This window comes from Cucumis melo, chromosome 5, assembly GCF_025177605.1.
Source record: "Cucumis melo cultivar AY chromosome 5, USDA_Cmelo_AY_1.0, whole genome shotgun sequence".
Classification (NCBI taxonomy): Eukaryota; Viridiplantae; Streptophyta; class Magnoliopsida; order Cucurbitales; family Cucurbitaceae; genus Cucumis; species Cucumis melo.
Window position 1 is genome coordinate 29,850,236 of NC_066861.1, and position 22,042 is coordinate 29,872,277.

The 22,042-nt window shown below is 31.3% G+C and overlaps 5 protein-coding genes across 5 annotated transcripts; 4 read left to right on the forward strand and 1 right to left on the reverse strand.

Moving 5' to 3' along the window:
• Positions 1 to 6,462: 6,462 nt before the first annotated feature.
• LOC103498220 (uncharacterized) lies at positions 6,463 to 9,498 on the forward strand. The gene is made up of 3 exons (XM_008460747.3): positions 6,463 to 7,220; positions 8,592 to 9,049; positions 9,145 to 9,498. Exons 1-3 carry the CDS (start codon positions 6,628 to 6,630, stop codon positions 9,357 to 9,359), a joined length of 1,266 nt encoding a protein of 421 aa, XP_008458969.1. The 5' UTR covers positions 6,463 to 6,627; the 3' UTR covers positions 9,360 to 9,498.
• A 2,392-nt stretch (positions 9,499 to 11,890) lies between these two features.
• LOC103498254 (acid phosphatase 1-like) lies at positions 11,891 to 13,394 on the forward strand. Its single transcript, XM_051084905.1, has 3 exons — positions 11,891 to 12,309; positions 12,419 to 12,628; positions 13,114 to 13,394. Exons 1-3 carry the CDS (start codon positions 11,918 to 11,920, stop codon positions 13,289 to 13,291), a joined length of 780 nt encoding a protein of 259 aa, XP_050940862.1. The 5' UTR covers positions 11,891 to 11,917; the 3' UTR covers positions 13,292 to 13,394.
• Positions 13,395 to 15,142: 1,748 nt separating this feature from the next.
• Positions 15,143 to 17,693, forward strand: LOC103498276 (acid phosphatase 1-like). The gene is made up of 3 exons (XM_008460834.3): positions 15,143 to 15,586; positions 17,035 to 17,244; positions 17,326 to 17,693. Exons 1-3 carry the CDS (start codon positions 15,285 to 15,287, stop codon positions 17,501 to 17,503), a joined length of 690 nt encoding a protein of 229 aa, XP_008459056.1. The 5' UTR covers positions 15,143 to 15,284; the 3' UTR covers positions 17,504 to 17,693.
• Positions 17,694 to 17,982: 289 nt separating this feature from the next.
• LOC103498270 (acid phosphatase 1-like) lies at positions 17,983 to 19,523 on the forward strand. Its single transcript, XM_008460829.3, has 3 exons — positions 17,983 to 18,503; positions 18,916 to 19,125; positions 19,263 to 19,523. Exons 1-3 carry the CDS (start codon positions 18,088 to 18,090, stop codon positions 19,438 to 19,440), a joined length of 804 nt encoding a protein of 267 aa, XP_008459051.1. The 5' UTR covers positions 17,983 to 18,087; the 3' UTR covers positions 19,441 to 19,523.
• A 450-nt stretch (positions 19,524 to 19,973) lies between these two features.
• On the reverse strand, positions 19,974 to 21,696 carry LOC103498263 (leucine-rich repeat extensin-like protein 4). The gene has a single exon (XM_008460816.3). The coding sequence runs from the start codon at positions 21,438 to 21,440 to the stop codon at positions 20,190 to 20,192; it is 1,251 nt and encodes a 416-aa protein (XP_008459038.1). The 5' UTR covers positions 21,441 to 21,696; the 3' UTR covers positions 19,974 to 20,189.
• Between the last annotated feature and the right edge of the window lie 346 nt (positions 21,697 to 22,042).

The following is a 22,042-nucleotide window of genomic DNA, read 5'->3' on the forward strand; positions in this document are numbered from 1 at the left end:
ATAACGTTTGAAAATCTAGAATTTTTTTATGAAAAAGGACTATATATATAAATATAGTTATCAAATCAAGTGATTATACATATGGTAGAGAGAATTTATAGGGAAAGAAAAGGTTATTTAAGAGTGTATGGTTGATGGGGAAAAGTCATGGTCAATACAAAGTCATAAGGGAATTGTTGAAAGAAATCTTCAATGAAAAGACTCATGAGCTTAATTACCACACAATACTTATTTTATGAAAGTAGGACCGTTTAGTTGACTTAACATATTTGAGATGAGAAGTCGAATCGTATAGTTCGAAAAGTTGCGAAGTTGTTGGATCCATAGTTTATAAAATTAGTAAAATATAAATAAAGAAAATTTAATTTGAACAACGAGTGAAGGTCTACGAATTCTCGTAGATCTTATTCTCTAATTTTTTAATTTTGTGTTAAATATATAAACTTCGATTTTATTTCTTTTGTCAAATAGGGTCATGAAAATTTGAAATTGTAAATAATTATTTCATCTATTCGATATTTTATGTCTTTTGAAAGATTAAACTTGTTTTCCCCGATCTACGTATATATACAATGATAATATGTAGAATAACATGAATCATTCATTTGTGTGTTTATCTCTCAAATTTTTTGAAATTGTCTATACTATAATCTATTCTAATTGACATAATTTAGTAGATAAACATCAATTAGGACACCTATTATATGTTATTAAATAAAATAAACGTCTCTAAGAAAATTTTCAACTTAAAAATCTTTCCTATTATAAATTTATGAACTAATCTCTAGCCCTTCAATATATTTCTAAAAAAATTTAAAGTGTTCAACAACTCTTTAAAATTTGATTGTTGAGTTGCTAAACACAAAATTGAATTTAATTAACAAAATCCTATGTTTTTAATTTAATTGTGTTTAACAAAGATATACTTCCAGTAGTTTAATCGATCTTTATTTATAAATAAATTTTGAAGTTTAAGAATCTTTTATAAACATTTTTTTTAAATTAGGATAAATCATAAATTGACCGAAAAGCTAAAATTATGTTAATTGACGAAAATAAATTTAATATTATAACATCTAACATTATCTTCTCCATAGAACCTCCTTAATCATTTATTATGTTATGATATTAAATTACTAATTGACTTAAAGTGAAAGAAATGTAATATTATATCATCTAACAACTTCTCCAATCTTTTGATTGATGATATATATTTTAACAAATTTTGAGTTATGTTTTCATATGGACTCGATCATTGTACGTACCAAGAGGAACCAAACACGAAACGAAGGCTCGTGTCTAACACGCTATAAAAGTACCATCTTACCAGGCTGGCATGGGGCCTAGGCAGCAATGAGGGATTGGACAAAAATACAGCCAATTGGTCTGTCCTATATGTTCATAACATTCAAGCCAATATTTGTTATTTTGATTTTACTAACAGTAGATTTAGTCTCTCCTTTTTCGATTCTTGAATTTTCCGATTCACGTGTTGAGTTTGCTTGTCAAGAACATTCAAGTAGAATTGACCGTCTTTATATTATATGAACTATTTTAATCTTGGATGAGAGAATTCGTTCTTTTATTTCAAGATCTTTTATCTTAAAACAATTTGTGTCTAACTCAATTCTTGAGTTTGAAAACGAATTGATTTGGGAGGAGAGAATTAGGGTTCTCATCCTAGAAAGATTTCTAATTCCAAATTACTAATGATTTTCCTCGACTCCGGTTCAATTTTGATTGGTTTTTTCTATAAAAAACTAACCTAAATTGTTAGTTTTCTTCAAATACAAATGAGGATATGTCCAACTAATTTTTATTAAAAAAATCAAACCAAACCCTACTGGTGGATTTGTTTTGGATATTGGTATAGTTGTTCCATCTTTTGTTGCATTCAAGAACTCTATTATTCAAAGGGTTAACAGACAACAAATATAATATATGATTTGGGAGAAAAAAGACTTTAATAGATTTGATTCATATGTTAAAGTGATAAATTGTTATCACCACCCATTTACTATTAAAAATAACTAAAATCTAGAGTCATATATAAAGTAATTATATCTTTAGATATTGCTATCAAACTTATTAAACTGGATGTTTTTTTAAAAAAAACTTAGTACCACATCTTGTTCAAAGAGTGTAAATTTATGGGATAGTGATAATCATGATATTGAGAATTGGGAACTCACAAATTTATTAAAGGTCAAATTTATAATTTAATAATCTTAAAACACCATGAAGGCATCTTTTGAGATTTTAGATGACATTATTATAGGATTAGGTGTATATAATGAATAAAGTTGAAATGAAAAAGGTTAAAATAATAATAATAACAATTATTTGTTGATGAAATTTGAGGAGAATTAATTCAAGAGGATGAAATGGACCCCTTGATGATGCTTATTTGAGTTGGAACACTTAGGTCAAGCTAGTGGAAAATATAATGGATATGAGAGGAGTCTTTCAAAAGATGTCTTAATTGAGATAATATATATATATATATATATAAGAAAGAAAATTTGGACATTGTTCAATTTTATATAATATTTCAATTCCAATTTAGTTTTTAAGGATTTTTTTTTCTCTTACATGTTTAAATATCAATGGTGGTAAGTTATCGTCGTCTTTGAATCTTATATTGAAAATTTACATACAACTCTTCTTCGTTCATTTATTTTGATAAAGTAAATATATGTCATGAAATCGATAATCAAATAAAACAATTAGAAAAATCGACACATAGGTTTACATAATACTTCACTAAGATGTGTTAGTTATGTATGCGGTCGAAGAAAGAGATGAATTTTATTATCAAAGAGAAATATCATATTTTACATATGTGCATTTTTAGAGTCAGAGACATTGATTGTGCAGAGCTCCGTGGGCCGTATCGTGGACAATCTAGACATTTCATCCTTTCGCTTCGCGCTTTCACTCTCTATCTCCTTCAAGAGTCTATCTTCTTCGAACATCGAGTTATGTATATGGCTATAGGTTACTAGTAGGTTTGGAAGGAATTGAATTTTAATCTATATGATTAATATATATAGTGTATGCATATCTTTAAACCTTATTGCTCCTTATTAAACCCTCCACCATAGCACATGGCATCATTAGGCCCCAATGTTTATAGGAACGAGTATTTAAAAGTTTAAGAATGACATACTCACTCATCATCTTGGACGGTTGCAAAATATTCAAGATCAAAAGTCATTAACAAACACAAGAGATGAAAAAATTGGAAATAACGACGAGTACACCCTAGTAATAATTGAGACCTAAACATAGATCGAGTTAAGTGAATGAAATGATAAAAGGAAGGAGCCCCACATGAAAATGGTTAGGACCAAAGAAGAAAGTGTAAAAGAAGAAGTAGCAGTAGTAGTAGTAAGTAAGTAAGTAAAAAAGGGGTTATTGTGTGAAAATTGGTATGGCCAAATGTTTGGTAGCGTGGGGATGCAACAAACATTATGAATTGAAATAAAGAAATGAGAAATTTTTTATAAAAAAAAAATGAATTGAAAGAAGTACAAAGCTTGTTCCCCACGCCCATTGTTAATAACTTTAGGGTCCCCCAACCTCTATTTCTTTTTCTAGGAAATCTTTTCGATGAAATTAATTTAAATTATTTGGTCAAATGACGTACTCTATGACCCCACGAGTTTGATGGGTTGATAGGGCTACTATCACATTCTTCAAATAAATTAGCTTCGATCCATTCAAATCTTTAGAGTTATTACGATTGATTCACTTGCTTTGCATTTAAGAGATTACAAATGGAATAAATAAAATAGGACTCTTTTATAAAAATAAATTATCTTTTATTTTCTTTTCCTTCAAAATGTCGGTGCGCCAAAACATAATTTTTAATTTAGTCAAGGATTGCTAATCAGTGTAAATAATCTATAAATATTACTATGGTAAATGGAAAATGAAAAGTAAGTACAACTTGAATCATGTAATGTTTTCCTTGTTTGAAAATAAAATACTTTTTAGAATAAGTTCTTAAATATATAATAAAATACAACTTAGAAAAAAAAGTTTGGATCTTCATAAATTTATTTCTCAAAGAAAGAAGTATTTAATAGATATATCAATTTTAATTTCTTTTAGAATAGGTAAGAAAGGTTTCAAACACTGCATGTAATAAGTTTTTAATATACTCTACTCTAACATTTCCTTGTAGATATAAAATCGAGAGAAATTGTATTTCATGGTCGCTAAATTTAAAATTTTTAAATTAAAATATAACAAACTGTTTAAAATATTTACATAGAACAATTTTGAAAATGAAAAAAATCCACAAACGCACAATAAAAAATACAAAAAATGTCTAAGTCTCACTTGATTAATCGGTAACACGTGCACGTGTAATTCTTATTTTAAACGATCATGATACATGATTGTGTAGAAAATGTTACACGATCTATAGGTAATATTAATACCATCATGCATATTTTTTAAACGATAGAAAAAATGCTTCAAATCTAAACAATCATATTGACCCCACTAAAACGATTACTTAAATTATATTCACACGATCGTGTAATTCTTTTAAAATGATAGAAAAATGATTTCAAATCTAAACGATCATGTTAACAATGTTTTAGATAAACAATCGTTTAGATCATATTAATGTGATATTTAAAAGATCTTGAAGAGGATTTGAATAAAGGAAGAGAAGATGAAAAAATAAAGAAAAGGAAGATGAATAGAAATATAAGAAATAAAATCTATAGAATAGCAGAAGAAATCGTTCGAAATATCAAAAGTGAATCTGAAATTGATAAAATATCTTACCAACTTTATGGATTTTTTTTACCCGAACCGTAAATATTTAGTATTTTAATGCATTTACGATGAACGTAAAATTTAAAAATTAAAATATATAAATTTGAATAAAAAAAAATAAAATTAGCGCCGTCAAACAGAGCCGTCCAAATCGACGATCGTGATCTAAGAAGATGGTTACCGAATGCCACGTCATAATTTTCCAATAACAACCTCTGATTATTTATTTTAAAAGAACCAAAAAAAAAATAAATTTTGATTTTAATTTGATTTCGAAGATCGGAATCAAAATGCAAAAATGTTTTTAACCCAATCAAAGCGCCACATTGGCCGTCAGTTGACAACATGCTTTACAGCTTTCATCCGGCTGTCTGTCCCCACTCCCCCACCCCGCCCCCCCTCGTGGGCCCCACTTTCCTCCTACAAACTCAGAAATTCGTTATTTGCTGATTTGGATATTGATTATTGGATTACAATTAGAAACTCTTAAAGTAATTATATATTTATGCTTATAACATCTAATTCTCATCTAACCTTAATTATAATAACCATAATTAACTTGTGGACAACAAATGTCCTTATACCTTTTCCATACCATTACAATTTTTTTTTTTATATTATACCGCGGATAAAATGTTATTATTTTCTTAGTTAAAGTCTGTAAAATGAAATATTTTTATCTTTTAATATGACAAATTAATCAAATTATAAACACAACCAAAAAAAAAAAAAAGTAAAACAACTTAGAACGAAAAAACATGCTCAATTAAAGTATCATGATGACATTGTCTCGCAATAATGCGAGCTCAGGTTATTAAGTTTCAGTGGTGTAAAATGATACGTGTTAAAGATATTTGAAGAAGCATCATTAAGGAGATTAATCAATTCCATACAATCGAGCTCAATCTACATTATCTCATCGAAGTAGAAAGAATATTGTTCAACTTTTTACGTATAGTCTTCGTCTCGTGAACCTTGAGAGTTAACCTCATTGCGACATTAGATGAAATATATTGATGGTTCTACTGTCAACGTAAATATAAAATATATATAGTTTTATATATAAGTTGACTTAAATACCATTTCAAATATTTTAAAGAAAATAAAAATTTTGACAATTAAGTTATTTTTAAACACGACTAGATAATTAGTCCAATTGTTATTGAATTTTTCACTTGTACAACAACAAAATTAAATAATTTATATTCGACAAACAACAAAACACACTACTTATTTGAAAAGTAAAATATTAAAACTATTTACAAAATATAACAAAATTTATATAAAAAAAAAAAAAATCTTTATACTAAATTCAAATTTGTTATGCTTTTAAAAATCAAATTATAATTAGAAAACTATATATATATATATATATATATATTTAAAAAAAATTAATTAGGGTAAGAAATCAAGCACTACATTATGATAAATTTAAAAAGGAGGAATTAGAAATAAAAAGTTCAAAGGCTCGTCATTTTTGGGAAAATGTTGAGATTACTTTTGTGGTTTATATTTATAGTAACATTAAATTTGTGCTTGAAATTACATTTGGTTTAATACATATATTTTTTTATGAAAAAAGGATATGTAATGTTAATAAATGAGAAATGATTATTCCTTATAAAGATTTAAAGTAATTAATAATATTTAGGTGTAAAAGTCAAGAGTAGCTCATTCTCCATCTGTCACGGCCCAAAGAAACACAATAAAAAACCAAAACCTTCAATTCATCCATGGCCGACAATTCTCACTCCATTTCCCCAACTTAGATGTTCACCATTTCCCCTTCTCCTTCTACCTCAACCCACATTCCCCTCGCCGACCAACTTCCCGATGGATCCATGTCCTTTCGTCCGCCTAATGGTAGACTCCCTCGCTCTCAACCTCCCTCAAGCAACCCGACCCGCCGGCGCCGCCGTTCACCCATCCGCCACCCCCTGCTTCTGCAAGATCTCCATCAAGAATTTCCCTTCCCAGACGGCGCTTCTTCCTCTTTCGTCTGTTTCCGGCGACTCTCCCCCTGACTCCGCCGCGTCATCCGCCGGTTTCCATCTCGACCCCTCGTCTCTCCGACGGCTTTCCGGTAAGCCAGTGGTGATGTGTTTGTCCGTTTTCGCCGGGCGGATGGGCCACACTTGTGGGGTTAATTCCGGCAAGTTGTTGGGCCGGGTTCGGATAACCGTCTCGATCGACGGCGCTGAGAATAAACCGAAAGTGTTCCAAAATGGATGGGTGAAATTAGGGAAAGATGAGGATAAAATTTCAGCTCGTCTTCATTTGGTTGTCCGGTCTGAACCGGATCCCCGGTTTGTATTCCAATTCGGCGGCGAACCGGAATGTAGCCCGGTTGTTTTCCAGATCCAAGGCAATATCCGACAGCCGGTTTTCAGTTGCAAGTTCAGTGCCGATCGGAACTCGAGAACCCGGTTAGTTACCCGACCCACCCACCCACTCGCTTAATTATTAGTAAAAAAGTATTATTCTTTTTCAATTTTATCATGTTTAAAATCACGTTCAAAACAAAGTCTATAATTAATTTACTCTACAATTTTAAACTATTAAGAACATGTCTTGGAGTATTGCGTTGAGAATTGATTTGAGAAATGACATTAATTTATTTTATTTATTACAATAATTAGGTTACCCCTTTTTTTTTTCTCTTTTCCTTTCATCTTTCTACAATCACCCGAGGGTGACGGTTATTTACTTTTCCCTTACATTTTTTATTATTTCTTTTACACCTGTCAAACTTGGAGTGGGCCTTCACTGAAGTGGGTTGTCAGTATAAATCGCATCGTAACATAACGTATCCTCCAACATGAATGAACCATGTCGTTGTCGTTTTATTAATTTCTAAACTTTAGTAGACGACTTGTCGTTTTATAAAAAGAAAACAACTAAATAAAAAACAGAAAATACTTTATTTTCTTTTGAATACACATGTGTTAGAACTTATATAATTTATACTCCAAGACTTATCATTAACATTTAACTTAATTATAGTGTAATTCTAGACTAAAATGATTTTCAAACCAAAGAGAAGTAAACTAACTTAAAGAATCAATATGATCAGCTAACTTGACTTTGATAAATTTGGTACTCCAAGTTGCATATATATCAGTTTTTTTATTAAAAGAAAGAAAAGAGCTAAGAGAATAATTAAGCAAAGTTAATTAATAATTTGTGAGGGTTGGTCAAATACAAAAGAAAAGATTACAAAATCTTTCCCAACTGTCTAACTCAACCACCATTGATTCCATCCCATGTGCTTTCCAATCTTTTATTAATTGTTTATCAAGTCAAGTATATATATATATATATAGTGATTTAACATTACATGATTAATTATTAATTGGTTAAAAGTTTCCATCATTTTATTATTCTAACTTTAAATTAATTAATCACTATTTCCTCTTGGCCTATAACTTTTCTGTTTATTTTCATTTTAGTTTGCGGGCTAACTTTTTAAAATTCTAACCAATTATTATGCTTTAGGTTTTGAACTTTATTTGCATTAAAATAACTTTTATAAATGTTTCAAAAATATTCTTAAAGTAGAATTCCTTTAGAATTATAAAGTGAAAATTAAGGTATGGTATTGTGAGTTACATATGATCAGTTTGGTATTACATTTCAAAACAATTATTATACATCAATGAATAATTTTTGTGAATAGTTTTAGATACTGTATTAGAATATCTAGAACAAAAAGATTTACAAAGAGTACTAATAAAATTAAATGAATCATTTTTCATTAGAAACTAATTGAAATTATTAAACAAAAATTACCCAAACAGGTCACTGCCATCCGATTTCAGCTTCAACAGCACCAAAGGGAAATGGATGAGAACTTTTTCAGGTGAGAGAGAGAAGCCAGGGAGAGAAAGAAAGGGTTGGATGATCATGGTCTACGACCTCTCCGGCTCCCCAGTCGCCGCTGCCTCCATGATCACTCCCTTCGTCCCTTCCCCAGGCACCGATCGTGTCTCCCGCTCTAACCCCGGCGCCTGGCTCATCCTCCGTCCCCACGGTTTCTCCGTAAGTAGTTGGAAGCCATGGGGCCGCCTCGAAGCATGGCGTGAGCGGGGACCCATAGATGGCTTAGGTTACAAATTTGAACTCGTCGCCGACTCTGGACTAGCCACCGGCATTCCCATTGCGGAAGCCACGATGAGCGTAAAGAAAGGTGGCCAGTTTTGCATTGACCGTAAAACCGTGAGAGATTTTACTACAAACTCGAAATCTACTGTTAAAGGTACGATCTTATTTATAAATTTAGTCAAGATCTTATGCATGCAAATAACACAGTTATCTAAATTTTAAGCTTTTTTTCTTATTGAACAACTGAAGGTAGCTTTGTAATGGCGTCGAGTGTGGAGGGAGAAGGGAAAGTGAGTAAGCCCATCGTACAAGTTGGAGTTCAACACGTGACGTGCATGGCGGATGCTGCTTTATTCGTGGCACTTTCAGCAGCAATTGATCTAAGCATGGATGCTTGTAGACATTTTACACAAAAGCTAAGAAGAGAGCTTTGTCACGACGAACACGATTCCAGTTTTCTCTAAAATCTTACAATAAAAAAAATTTTGGAACAATTTTTTCTTTGCAATGATAACCCAGTTATCATCTGAATTACAACCGGATTTGAGCAGAGAAACAAACGGTATATTTATGTAATATTCAATTCTTCATTTTTTTCCCCAACTCCTATCGAAGATCCTTAATCGTCTCTTCATTATTCATTCTTTTAATTCCCTTTTTTGTTTTATTATGTAAGTTTAAATTTAATTTGACTTAATCAAAAGTGTATAGACAGTAAACGAGAATTTGTGTTCTTTAATGTGTTTTCTTTTATATTTTTTGCTATACGAATTGAAGTGAATGTAATTTGATTTGTGATTCTTTTTAGGGTAAAAAGTGCATTTATTTAATTTTTTAGGTTACTTTAAATTGGGTCTCACTTTGAAGTCCTTTTCTAATTTATTTGAAGTCCATTATTTTTTTCTCTTTCCTTTTTTTTTCGATAAAAAAGCAAATTCATTATATTTATATAAATTATAAGCTTTGGGGCAGTGGCAATCACTCCACCTGATCGTGCGGTCTAGATCATCCCAATTGTAAAATCTACGTTGGATTTCGCAGCTAACCGATTGGAAAATTAGATTTTTACACACAATAATCAAAATCATTTTTATTTTATTTTAACCAATTAATCTCAAACATGACATACAAAATGTGTATATATATATATATATATATATATATATATATATATCATCACATAAAACAATCTATAAAAGAGGAATTTTCATCATAGAAAAAAAAAATAATTGCAAAAATCTTAAACGATCTAGAGAGATGGATATATAATCAAGGCAAATAAAAAAAATATAATCAACAACATTAACGAATTACTTATATTGTATAATCTATATTATTTGAGCAACGACATTGATTAACACCTCTTAATTTGTCTATAAAGAGTTTCCTACCTTTTGACCCTAAAGAGCTTCTCACATTTTATTTTAATATTCTCGAAAAATATTATTCTACATAACGTATTTGACATTGATGAAGCTATAATAAACTTAAAAGTTCGAGCCCCGCAACTTAAAAAATGTATTGTATATTACTAAACATTTGATCCCAAATTTTTATAATATAGTTAAATATAATAACTAGATTATCTTTTACAAACTTTATTATATATACTGGAATCTATTAACAGTAAATTGGGGTTCTAAATCATATAATATATAACTGCGGCCTCATGAACTTTATGGCTGTACAGAAACAATATGATCTTCAACGAAATTCATAGTAGTTTCTATAGCAGCTGAGAAAATATCTGTAAACTGGTTGACATCATCTCTTCAAAGATTATAGCCAAAGTACCATCTCTCTAAATTTTAATGCTGTCAGAACCTGACTTTGTTTTGGGGTTTACCTCTTGCCTATCCCTTATAACAACTTTACGTGGTTCTTAATAAAATTTGAAGCTTCAGACTATATAGTCTCATTCCTCGTAAGTTTCCTCCTTGTTGATGATGCCACAAACATCAACGTGGGAAGACTTTATTCTTAGGTCTAATTGGCTTAAATTTGGTTATAATTATTTAAAATTAGAGGTATATTAATAACATAACGATATTCTAAATCCACCTGCTCAAAAATGTGGGTTCTTTTATTTCATTATGGGTTAGGTTAATATGAAGTTACGTGGTTTGGGGTTCGCATCTCATAATAATAATAATAATTAGGGGTTCTTTTTATCTTATCTTTTAGCTCAACAACTACTTGAAATGAACCCCACGTTATCTCATCAGTTATTTCTTGGAATTGATGATACAAAGTAATTTTCCCACTCACAATAAATATACATACATGAAAAAGAAATTCATTATTATATATAGTCCCTATTTATTTAAATTGTAGTTTATAAACTATAATTAATCTTTATACTTAATTAAGGTGCAAATTATTAATTATATATATCTATTGTGTGGTTTTAAGAGATGGACGTGTTCTATGCTCTATTTTCAACTGCTCTAAAATTTAAATGCTAAATACAGTAAAAAGAATATGAGAGTTTTCCTGCAATTAATTAATTAGGGAGATCTGTAATAATTAATAATTGGGTTTAAATGAAAATTATATTATTCTTTTTGTAGTACACCAAAAACTATATTATTTAATTAATTTAGGCATCAGTAGGGAAGCTGCTTTTTTCTTTTTTTCTTGGGGAAATTAAAAGTAATGTATAATAGCTCATAATTTTAGATAAGAAAATTTGAATAAATAAATATAAATTTAACAAATCATATATTATCAAATAAAACTTACCAAATAAATTTCTAATTTCGAAAAATTCAATATTGAAAATTTGGAGACTAAATTTTATAATCTAAACCCTAAACTTTCACGTATTAAACTACAAAATCTAATTAAAAAAAGACACGATTACCAACAACATTAAAAAATATGTCACATGTCAAAACGTGATATTAACTAAAATTTAAAAATGATAGATCGATGAACAAACAAAAGGGAAAGTATTATTATAAAATCCAATCCACCATGCATCTTCATTCAACAAAGCTGATCCTCAACTCTCTCTCCTCCCATGGCTTCTCCGACTTCAATTCTCTCTTTTCTTCTTCTTCTTCTTCTTCTTCTTCTACTCGCTGATCTCACCGCCACCGTGGGCTCCTCTACCGAAGTCATCAAAATGTATCCGAGACAAGATGTCGTCGCGGAGGAACCCAAATGTGAGAGCTGGAAATTCTCCATCGACGTCAACAACGCCGGATCCTGGAATTCTATTCCTCGACCTTGCATTGACTTTGTAAAGGACTACTTCAACAGCGGCCGCTATACTGCCGACTCTCGTTCTGCCGCAGCCTTCTCCTTGACCTTTGCTAGATCAGTCGAGGTTACCGAGGGCGACGCTTGGATTTTTGACGTTGACGAGACACTGCTTTCAAATTTGCAATTTTACAAAGATAACGAGTTTGGGTAAGTCAAGGATCTCTGTTTGATTCTTTCCTTCTCCTTTTGAATATTATTATTAAATCATATAAATCTATAATCGTTGAGACCGTGGAATTATAATGTATATATATAGGTTGAAACCCTACAATGACACTTCGTTCATTGAGTGGGTGAAGAAGGGGTCAGCTCCTGCATTACCAGCTAGTTTTGCGGTATACAAATGGGTGAAAAAGCTTGGATTAAAGATTTTTATTTTAACTGGGCGAGATGAATCTCTTAGAGCTGTCACAGAACAAAACCTAATTGCTGCTGGCTATTCTGGTTGGGAGGAACTTATTCTCAGGTAATCAATTTAGAATATAATCGGCCCTTTCGAATCACTTTTTAATTGCCCAAAAGTATTTCATTCATAGATGATGACCTTTGAATTTGTAATGTGTTTTTGGTGTAAATATGTACATTATCACTCTCATATTCAAACCAACAACATCTACATATATCATATCACATCATCTCACACGTGATTTTTAAATAGAAAGATTTAAAGTCATCCATTAGTATATGATGCTTCTCAACTAGGCTAAAAGAACCAAGAAAACATTATCATTTTTTTGGTCTCCAAGGAGCTTTACACGAACCATGTTTCCTATTTCCCTTGATCAATACACATTTAAACATATACACATATCAGTACATATCACGTGTGGCATTTTAATATTGTATACATTGATATATATATATATATATATATATATATATATATATATATATATATATATATATATATATATATATATTAGAATTTTAACCTGTACGTTTAACAATCAGGGGACCTAATGACAAAGGAAAGAATAATATGGAGTACAAATCAGAAAAGAGAGGTGAATTAGTGAAAAAAGGATACACAATCCAAGGAAGCTCTGGAGACCAATGGAGTGATTTGATGGGATTTGCTCTAGCAAAACGATCATTCAAGCTTCCAAACCCAATGTACTATGTGTCTTAAAACTTCAAATAATCCCTTTGCTTTTGGGAATAACCTAGCCCATGATCTACTTCCTTAGTTCTATGTCATCAATAATTTAATTTGGCTTCCTTGGCATGGACTATTCTTCAATTGTGTCTTTGTGTTTTTAAAAGTGCTTAATCCAATTTCTACTAATATTACCATCACTAGAATTGAGTTGAGAAAATTGGACACACTTGCTTGACCAATTAAATTAAAATAGTGCATATTCTTTCTGTCGAAACTTGAACTTCAAAATTGATGATACTTATTATTAGTTGAATTTGCTCACAATGTTTTTACGAAGCAAAGCAATATCTCTGAGTTTAAGAAAGTGTTGCCACTTTCAGAACAAAAATTGTTACTATATTTTATTTGAACTTATTTTTTCTTAAATGAAATTTGATGAAATTAAAAAAATTTAAAATAAAGACCTAAGAAGGGAAACAAAAGAAAACAATTATGCACTGTGTAAGTGACGTGGAAACTCTCTAAACCATTTATTTTGACACGTGTAACTTATAAAAATAATTGTCACATGGTGTTGGTGTCATGACTGGTCAAAGTGTGTTCCGGTGATCCAATGACCAATGGAATGTTTCATTTTTAAAGACTATAAACCAAACATCAAACTAAGAATTCTTTCGAACCATTCATTTTCAAAACTAATCATTTGATAAAAAGTTCAAACCAAACACAAGCTTAATATTAGGTTTAAGTTTCAGATTTGGTTCTTTAGTTCTCCAATTACTTCCAAACATTGTAATTTTCTAATTTGGAATTTTATGTTTATGTCTATGTCTATCACAAATTTAAACTTTTCCAAAAAAAAAAAAAAAGGAATTGTTATGATTAGAAAAAAGAATTATAGAAAGTTTTGAAGAATTCTGCTATATTTTTTTTAAATAATTTCAATATTTTGCTACTTTTTTTTTTAAAAAAATGATATATGTAAAACAACAATTTTTAAATTTTATTTGGAAGGAAACTCTGACCTTTTAATTTTGTGTTGTTTGTTAAATTAATTTTCTTTTTAAAAATATTATGTTTCAATTGATAATCATCTTGATTTTTATTTTTGGTTTTTAAAAAATCAAACCTATAAGATTTTTTTCCATCCCTGAATTTATTGTTATGATATCTACATTTTACAAATATTTTAAAAACAAACAAACCAAAATTTGAAAACTTAAAAAGAAAACATGTTTGGAGAGTTTTGAATTTAGCTGAGATTTAAACATTTATACTTTACAAACTTGATTTTAAGAAAATGTAGAGATGTGAATCATTGTAAAATTGAGAGAAAACAAACTTAATCTTAAAAAACCAAAAATAAAAAACGAAATGATTACCAATAATTAATTATATTTTTAATTTCGAAAATTTAGTATTCTAATATTTACAAATTAAACTTCAAACTTCAAAAAATCAAAATCTTAATTTAACCCTAATTAACATTATTATCCATCTTTGAAAATCTTATTAGCATCTTTAACTCAACTTTTGCATTAAGTTCTTTTTCCTTACTAAAAGTTGGTGCGAAACCCAAATTCAACCATACCTTTTCTTCATTGATAAAAGACAAAAGAATAATTATTGGAAAAAAGATACTTTTCAGACACGTGACGACCAGTGATTGATTAATACTTAGATATGTCAAAAACTATGTTACACCATACCAATTATTTCTCTTATATATTGAAAAGGAAATTTCAATGTGATGTTTCTTTATATTCATAAAATTCCAAAGTACCATTTATCACGTGTTATTGTGTTACATAGTTTTGGATAAGTTTTCTGTGGCTAAAACAGACAAAGTTGATGAGAAGAATTATTATAAAACCATCCTCTCTTCCCCCTCAACGCTTCTCATATCCTCCATTATTCTTTAACTTTCCAACCATGGCTTCTCCCACTTCAATTCTCTCCCTTTTCCTTCTCGTTCTCGATCGTCGCCACCACCGTCTCCTCCACTGATGATCAAGTCATCCGAATGTACCCAAAACAACACATCGTGGGGGCGGAAGGTGACCCGAATTGCGAGAGCTGGAAGTACTCAATCGAAGTCAACAATGCAGGAACGTGGTATTCTATTCCTCGACCCTGCATTGAGTTTGTAAGGGAGTACATCAACACAGGGGGGTATCTTGCTGACTCTCGTTCCGCGGCGGCGTTCTCGTTGACGTTTGCTAGATCGGTGAAGGTTGGGGAGGGGAAGGGAATGGACGCTTGGATTTTCGATGTTGACGAGACCTTGCTTTCAAATATGCCGTATTATAAAGCAACTGGGTTCGGGTAAAATCAAATATCACTCTTTACTACTTTAATTGAATGATAATTAACGTTAACTTGAACGTGGTTTAATTAACGATGGTGTGTTTAAGCTTTTAGTTATATTGCTTAATTTAATTATGTGGCAAATATATATTTTATTTATTTCTTAAAATAATTTTGTGTTTTAAGAAACTTTTCATAATTAAGAAAAAGAAAGACATTGTGTATATATAAAAAAATCTTGAATATTTTTGGATGGGTTAATTTTCACCTGCTAGACAATATTTATTTATCATTTAAAATTTTATGGATAATAAATCTCCAAAATCAACTTTAAGATTTGAAAGTTTCTGTTCTTTTTGATAAATTAATATAATGACTAGTTTGTTTGATAATTATTTCTTCATTCTCTTTTTCTTTGATTAAGAAAAGTATTGAAGTACATTTTGGTTTGTATTTATCTTTGTGTTGTCCATTCATTTGAACTTTTGATACGACAAACGCACAAATTCTATGTTTTTTAAAAAAGAAGAAAGAGTAGAAGTTTCATGATTGGAATCGAACATAATAGGGACATTTGTGACTTTTCATCTATTAAAGAGTCCCCACAAATAAATTTGTGAAAAAAAGATGGTCCATATTCATCATAATTGAAAACTCAAATGACTCATTTTTATCAATTTCTCTAAACTCTTTCTTGATCTTCTCTTTTAATCTATATATATATATATATATATATATATATATATATATATATATATATATATATATATATATATATATATTTTGTGTTTTTTAATGTATGTTGTGTGATTGGAAGGAGATGAACAAAAGTAGAAACACTCCATGACTGACCCATTCTGATTCTGCACTTTAAATCATTTCAAAACAAACAAGCATGGATTGACCCTATGTTTATGCTATTTTTTAGTAAATAATTGTCACGTGCCACTTTCTTTGTCAATATATACATATATATTATATAAATCACTTAGAAAAAATTTAAAGTTTTTGTTCGAGATTTTTTCAAAAATAATAAAAAATTATAAATTATTTACACTCTGGATAAAAAAAATCACTAAAGGTAAAAACTCATTACAATGTAAATAATTTGTCCATTCTTCCATTTTTTTTACCATTTATTATTATTATTATTTATTTATTCGTTAAAAATAAATAAATAAAAATATTATTTACGATTTCCTCGATGCAATAATTGGATGAATACAATCTATTCACTAAAACTTTCATATAATTAAGAAAAATGTCGATCATCTTGTGCTTTAATTTCTATTTATTTTGGTCTTTTTATTTTTTCAAAAAAAAAGAAAACATTTATTTTGTTCAAACGTTTATATCTTTAGAAAGCTATCAATTTAGCCAATTGTTTTTTTGGTGTCAGCGATGAACTTAACCTTATATATATTAGAGCCTTAAAATGATTATTTGAGATGATGAAATTGGTATAGGACGGAACCATACAATGAAACTTCATACAACGAGTGGGTGGAGACGGGCTTGGCTCCTGCATTGCCAGCAACTTTGTCGGTATACAAATGGGTCAAAAAGCTTGGCTTCAAGATTTTCATTTTAACTGGGCGACCTACTTCTCTAGCTGCTATCACACAACAAAATCTCATCGATGCAGGTTACTCCGGCTGGGAGAAACTCATCCTCAGGTATTATATATATATACACATATCAGTTTAGAATTAGGATTAAACAGTACTTGATAATAATATATCATGCATTTATTATAGGGGACCTGAGGACGAAGGAAAGAAAGCTACGGTATACAAATCAGAGAAGAGAGCTGAAATAGTGAAACAAGGATACACAATTCAAGGAAACACTGGAGATCAGTGGAGTGATTTAATAGGATATGCTGTTTCGAAACGATCGTTCAAGCTTCCAAATCCAATGTACTACGTTCCTTAAACCTCAAGAGATCTGGCTTTTGAGCAGTAATAATTTGTTTTCCTTACGGAGTATGGACTATTGCTTTCGATCATGTCGTTAAAAATGTTTTTAAGAACTTTTAGTCTCATTTCTACTCCATAAAAGTAATGTTAACTATTAATAAAATTGAGTGGGGGAAACACATGCCCAATTATATTTTCTATCGTTACTATTTGTGTTCTTCTTTTTGTTTTTTATCCTTTCCAATATAAAAAGATGAAATGTTTTAAATCCATCACTAACTTAGTTGTTGATAGTACATTAAACATATTTAATGTTAGTCATTGACGTAAATTTATTTTAGCTTTAAAACTATTTTTTACAATTAAAAAGAAAAAGAAAATCAGTCTAATAATAATAATTAGACAATTTTCTTTTTGTACAAAAAAAAAATGGTTTCAAAAGAGAAATCATTATATGAGCCATCAAATAAGCAGCAAACGTTGAAAGACTAAATAATTTGTCTTTCAAATTAATAGCTTTTTATTTTCCTAAAAAGAAAACAATAAATTTCCACTCTCTTCCTCTCTCCAACTTGTAATTCACATTTTATTCTACACCCCATGGCTTCTCCTCCCTCAATTCTCTCCCTCCTCCTTCTTCTTCTTCTTCTCAATTTTGTTATCACAGCTGCCACCATCTCCACCACCAACTTGCCAAGTGCAATGGCACGACCGTACCCCAGAAAACACGTTGTCCGAGCCGAGGGCAACCCGAGATGCGAGAGCTGGAAGTTTGCTGTGGAAGTGAATGCAGCAGGATCGTGGAAGTCTGTCCCACGGCCGTGCATTGCATTCGTCCGAGACTATTTCAATGGTGATAGATATCTATCGGACTCTCGAACGGTGGTGAATTACTCGTTGACCTTTGCTAATTCGGTCAACATGGCCGGGAAAGAAAACGGGAGGAATGCTTGGGTTTTTGATGTGGATGAGACATTGCTTTCCAATTTGCCATATTATAGAGTTAATGGATACGGGTTAGCTTTTAATGTTCATTCTAATTTATATATATTCTCTTAATTAAATATCTAGAGGGAGATGATATTATTATTATTATTATTATTATTTTGAGAATTGGAAACAAAATGATTAAAAGTAGAAAAAAAAAAAAGAGGTGGGGGTATGGGGTGGGTGTACTGTCATGTGGTTATTTGACTAAAAGGCCTAAGACCTACAAAAATTATTGAATAAGGCTGCTCTTTGATGTGTTTTGTTTGTTTCCCCCCATGCCTAGATTCCAAAAGAACTATCTGTTGTTGGAAATATAATTAAACTTAATTAAGGTTTTGGGTTAATTTGTGATCTTAAGAGTGTGATTGTTCTATTTTTGGCGTTGATGTTGCTGTTCTGTGCAGTTTGTTGTTTTCTAATATTTTCTTTTATGTGTAGGTCTGAAGCTTATAATAATACAGCATTCAATGAGTGGGTGAATAAGGGTTTGGCTCCTCCATTACCAATGAGTTTGAGATTATACAAAAAGCTCAAACACCTTGGGTTCAAGATTTTTCTTTTGACTGGACGTGGTGAATCTCAAAGAAATGTCACACAACGAAACCTTCTTGAAGCTGGCTATTTTGGTTGGGACAACCTTATCTTCAGGTTTGGATTTTAGTTTCTGTTATTAAACTTACTTAATTTGCATCTTAATGTTATAAATTTAATCAATCTTGGGATAAAGTGATCTTATTTCTGTTTAGAGGGTGCATGGTCTGATTAAACTTGTTTTGTTCATCTAGAGGACCTGCGGATGAGGGAAAGAAAGCTGCAGTATACAAATCGGAGAAAAGAGCTGAATTAGTTAAAGAAGGTTATGTAATTCAAGGAAGCTTAGGAGATCAATGGAGTGATTTGATTGGCTTTGCTCTCCCAAATCGATCATTCAAACTCCCAAATCCAATGTATTACATTCCATGAACGTCATTAAAGTTTTCCTTTCCTTATCATAATAACTCTTTTTTTTCTTAATCATTTGAAACTATGTTTAAGTTTATGTTTATTTAACATAGTATATTACCATTAAGTTTTTCAAATCAAAAAATAAAAACATTTAAATCAATCAACTTTCAAAATGGTTATTTAGTAGTAGGCCAACCCATGTGATCCAACATCTGCCATATTTAAAGCCACATTATCCACTTTCAAACATTCAATAAAATAACAACAAAATCTAAGACAATTTTCATAGCATGGAGGAGGGTACCTATATTTATATCTATCTATCTATATATATATATATATCATCAAATCTTTCTATAGTTTATCTTTTAAAAAATAGCATCAATAACTAAGTGGATGGTATGATCAATTTTTCTTCCATTGTCACAATTGTGCTAAAGAGTAAAAAAAAAAACGATAAAAATTTAGATAAATGTGTTTTGAAATTATAAAACAAAAAGATGTAATAAGAATAACAACAAAACTAAGTGGTGAAAGATTGGATGAAAATGTAGGGTAAAAAATATGAGTAATTAGATCAGAGATTTGATAGTCATGTTCTTGTACAAATCTACACCATTAAAAATCTTCAGATAGTACTGTTTCCATGAAGAATTAAATGTGAAAAAGATTTACATTCAATTCTTCCCCTCCCAAAAAAGAATCCGTATAGTTATTGCCATTTAATCAATCACCTACCCACCGGCTTCCACCTCCTACTTCTTCCCTTACGGACGTGGCGCCCCCTCCTCCCCCGTCGGTGTTTCAACTATCCGTCCACAAACCAACGGCCGCGGAATCACCGGAACCCGAAAACAGTTCAACCCAATTCCCGGAATTACAGAACATTCAGGCGACGGCCGCTGAAGAGTAACTCCGGGAATGCAATTGAACGACAAATCGAACCCGCCGAAGAGATTCCGGCACTGCTGGTTGAAGCCGGAGAAGAAATTGTCTGCTACGGATAGATGTATGAGGCTTCTTAAAGAACAGACCAAATCGGAAACGACGCCGGATAATTGGTTGTGGGCAAGATTCAAAATCTCGACTTGGTTCATACAAGAGATTGTATCGGGAAGATGACCGAACAATTTGTTGGAGCTGAAATCCAAAACTTCAATCTCTGTTAAGAACCCAACTCCTTCGGGAATGCAACCGCTTAATTGGTTGTTTAGAAACAGGATTTCCTTCAGTCTTGGACCCATATACCCAAAACTCGCCGGGATTGCTCCGGTGAAGTTATTATTTGCTAAATTTATCACAGACGCCGGCGAATTTCCGAGGTTTTGTGGGATTTCGCCGGCGAATTGGTTATTGTTGAGGAAAATGGCGTCTAGTCCCATGTAAAACAAACTTTCCGGGATTGCGCCGGTGAAGGAGTTGAATCTGAGGTCCAAATACCTGAGATTTGGAATGTAGAGAGTGGCGGATGGGAATTCACCGGAGAAATTATTGTTGCTGAGATCGAGTTCTTGAAGGCGTACGAGTTGACGGAATGTTATCGGAACGATGCCGGAAAATCTGTTGCTGTTTAAGTGAATGAGGGTCAGATCGTTGAGAAGAGCCAGCTCCTTGATGAGGGTTCCTCTGAGATTTTTTCCATTAAAGTCGATTCCGGTGATGGAGATTTGGCCGGAATTTAGACGTGTACAAAAGATTCCTTTGTAAGAACACACATCGGAGCCAACCCACGTGGTTAACATTCCAGTTGGGTCATCGGAAATGGCAGATTTCCATGTCTGAAGAACTGAGTATGCTCTGTTTAGAACAGTCTCTAATAATGGATTCGGAGTTGGAGTCGGAGTAAGAGTCGGATTCGGAGTGTTTCCCCCTCCACCACCGATCCAAATACCATTTCCACCGCTGCCTCCGCCACCACCAAAGCCAAAACCAACTCGGCCACTTACCCCGCCGATAACAGCTCCAGTAGGAAGAATTAAACCACTTAAAAAAAGACCCAAAAAAACCCAACACTCCATTTTTTAAGTTCTATACACTCACCATGAGTTTGATATTATTTGTTTTGGTTTCAGCATTGAAGATAGAAAAGAAAAAAAAAAAAAAAAAGCTTGAGAATGGTTAAAAATGGAGTTCCTAACTTGAAGAACACTTCTCTATTTCCTTGGGTTTATAGTGAGGACTTTCCCTTTTCTTTTTGGTCCTAACTTTTTGTGAGCATTCTCTCTCTCTCTCTCTTTTTCAAACTTGAAAGAGGGATGCTTTGAAATGAGGAGTAATGGTTTGTGTTTTTTCTGTTTATTAATGTTCAAAGGAAGTTAGGTAAATTGAGAATAAAAATGGCTGCCAAAACTCACTCAATACAAAAGTCATCTTTTATTTGTCTAAATAAAGACAGAATCACACTCAACTGTTTATCTTTATGACATCTCTTCAAATGGTTGAGCTCAGGTGTGACATGATCATATATCTCTCTTGCTTTGGTAATCTTAATCACACTACTTCAAAACATTATGGATAAATTACAAGTTTTTATAGATCACACTCGTTCCATCTTTTCTTCTTTCAGAGTTCAACAACACCAGTCGAGGAAGTTCGAATTTTTAACTCAATCAATGATGTG

Coding starts and splice junctions, on each gene's coding strand:
- LOC103498220 (XM_008460747.3), top strand. CDS start 6,628: ATGGATCCATGTCCTTTCGTCCGCCTAATGGTAGACTCCCTCGCTCTC. Junction 7,221..8,591: donor GATCGGAACTCGAGAACCCG/GTTAGTTACCCG, acceptor TTACCCAAACAG/GTCACTGCCATCCGATTTCA. Junction 9,050..9,144: donor CTCGAAATCTACTGTTAAAG/GTACGATCTTAT, acceptor GAACAACTGAAG/GTAGCTTTGTAATGGCGTCG.
- LOC103498254 (XM_051084905.1), top strand. CDS start 11,918: ATGGCTTCTCCGACTTCAATTCTCTCTTTTCTTCTTCTTCTTCTTCTT. Junction 12,310..12,418: donor TACAAAGATAACGAGTTTGG/GTAAGTCAAGGA, acceptor GTATATATATAG/GTTGAAACCCTACAATGACA. Junction 12,629..13,113: donor TGGGAGGAACTTATTCTCAG/GTAATCAATTTA, acceptor TTTAACAATCAG/GGGACCTAATGACAAAGGAA.
- LOC103498276 (XM_008460834.3), top strand. CDS start 15,285: ATGTACCCAAAACAACACATCGTGGGGGCGGAAGGTGACCCGAATTGC. Junction 15,587..17,034: donor TATAAAGCAACTGGGTTCGG/GTAAAATCAAAT, acceptor AAATTGGTATAG/GACGGAACCATACAATGAAA. Junction 17,245..17,325: donor TGGGAGAAACTCATCCTCAG/GTATTATATATA, acceptor CATTTATTATAG/GGGACCTGAGGACGAAGGAA.
- LOC103498270 (XM_008460829.3), top strand. CDS start 18,088: ATGGCTTCTCCTCCCTCAATTCTCTCCCTCCTCCTTCTTCTTCTTCTT. Junction 18,504..18,915: donor TATAGAGTTAATGGATACGG/GTTAGCTTTTAA, acceptor TTTTATGTGTAG/GTCTGAAGCTTATAATAATA. Junction 19,126..19,262: donor TGGGACAACCTTATCTTCAG/GTTTGGATTTTA, acceptor TTGTTCATCTAG/AGGACCTGCGGATGAGGGAA.
- LOC103498263 (XM_008460816.3), bottom strand. CDS start 21,440: ATGGAGTGTTGGGTTTTTTTGGGTCTTTTTTTAAGTGGTTTAATTCTT.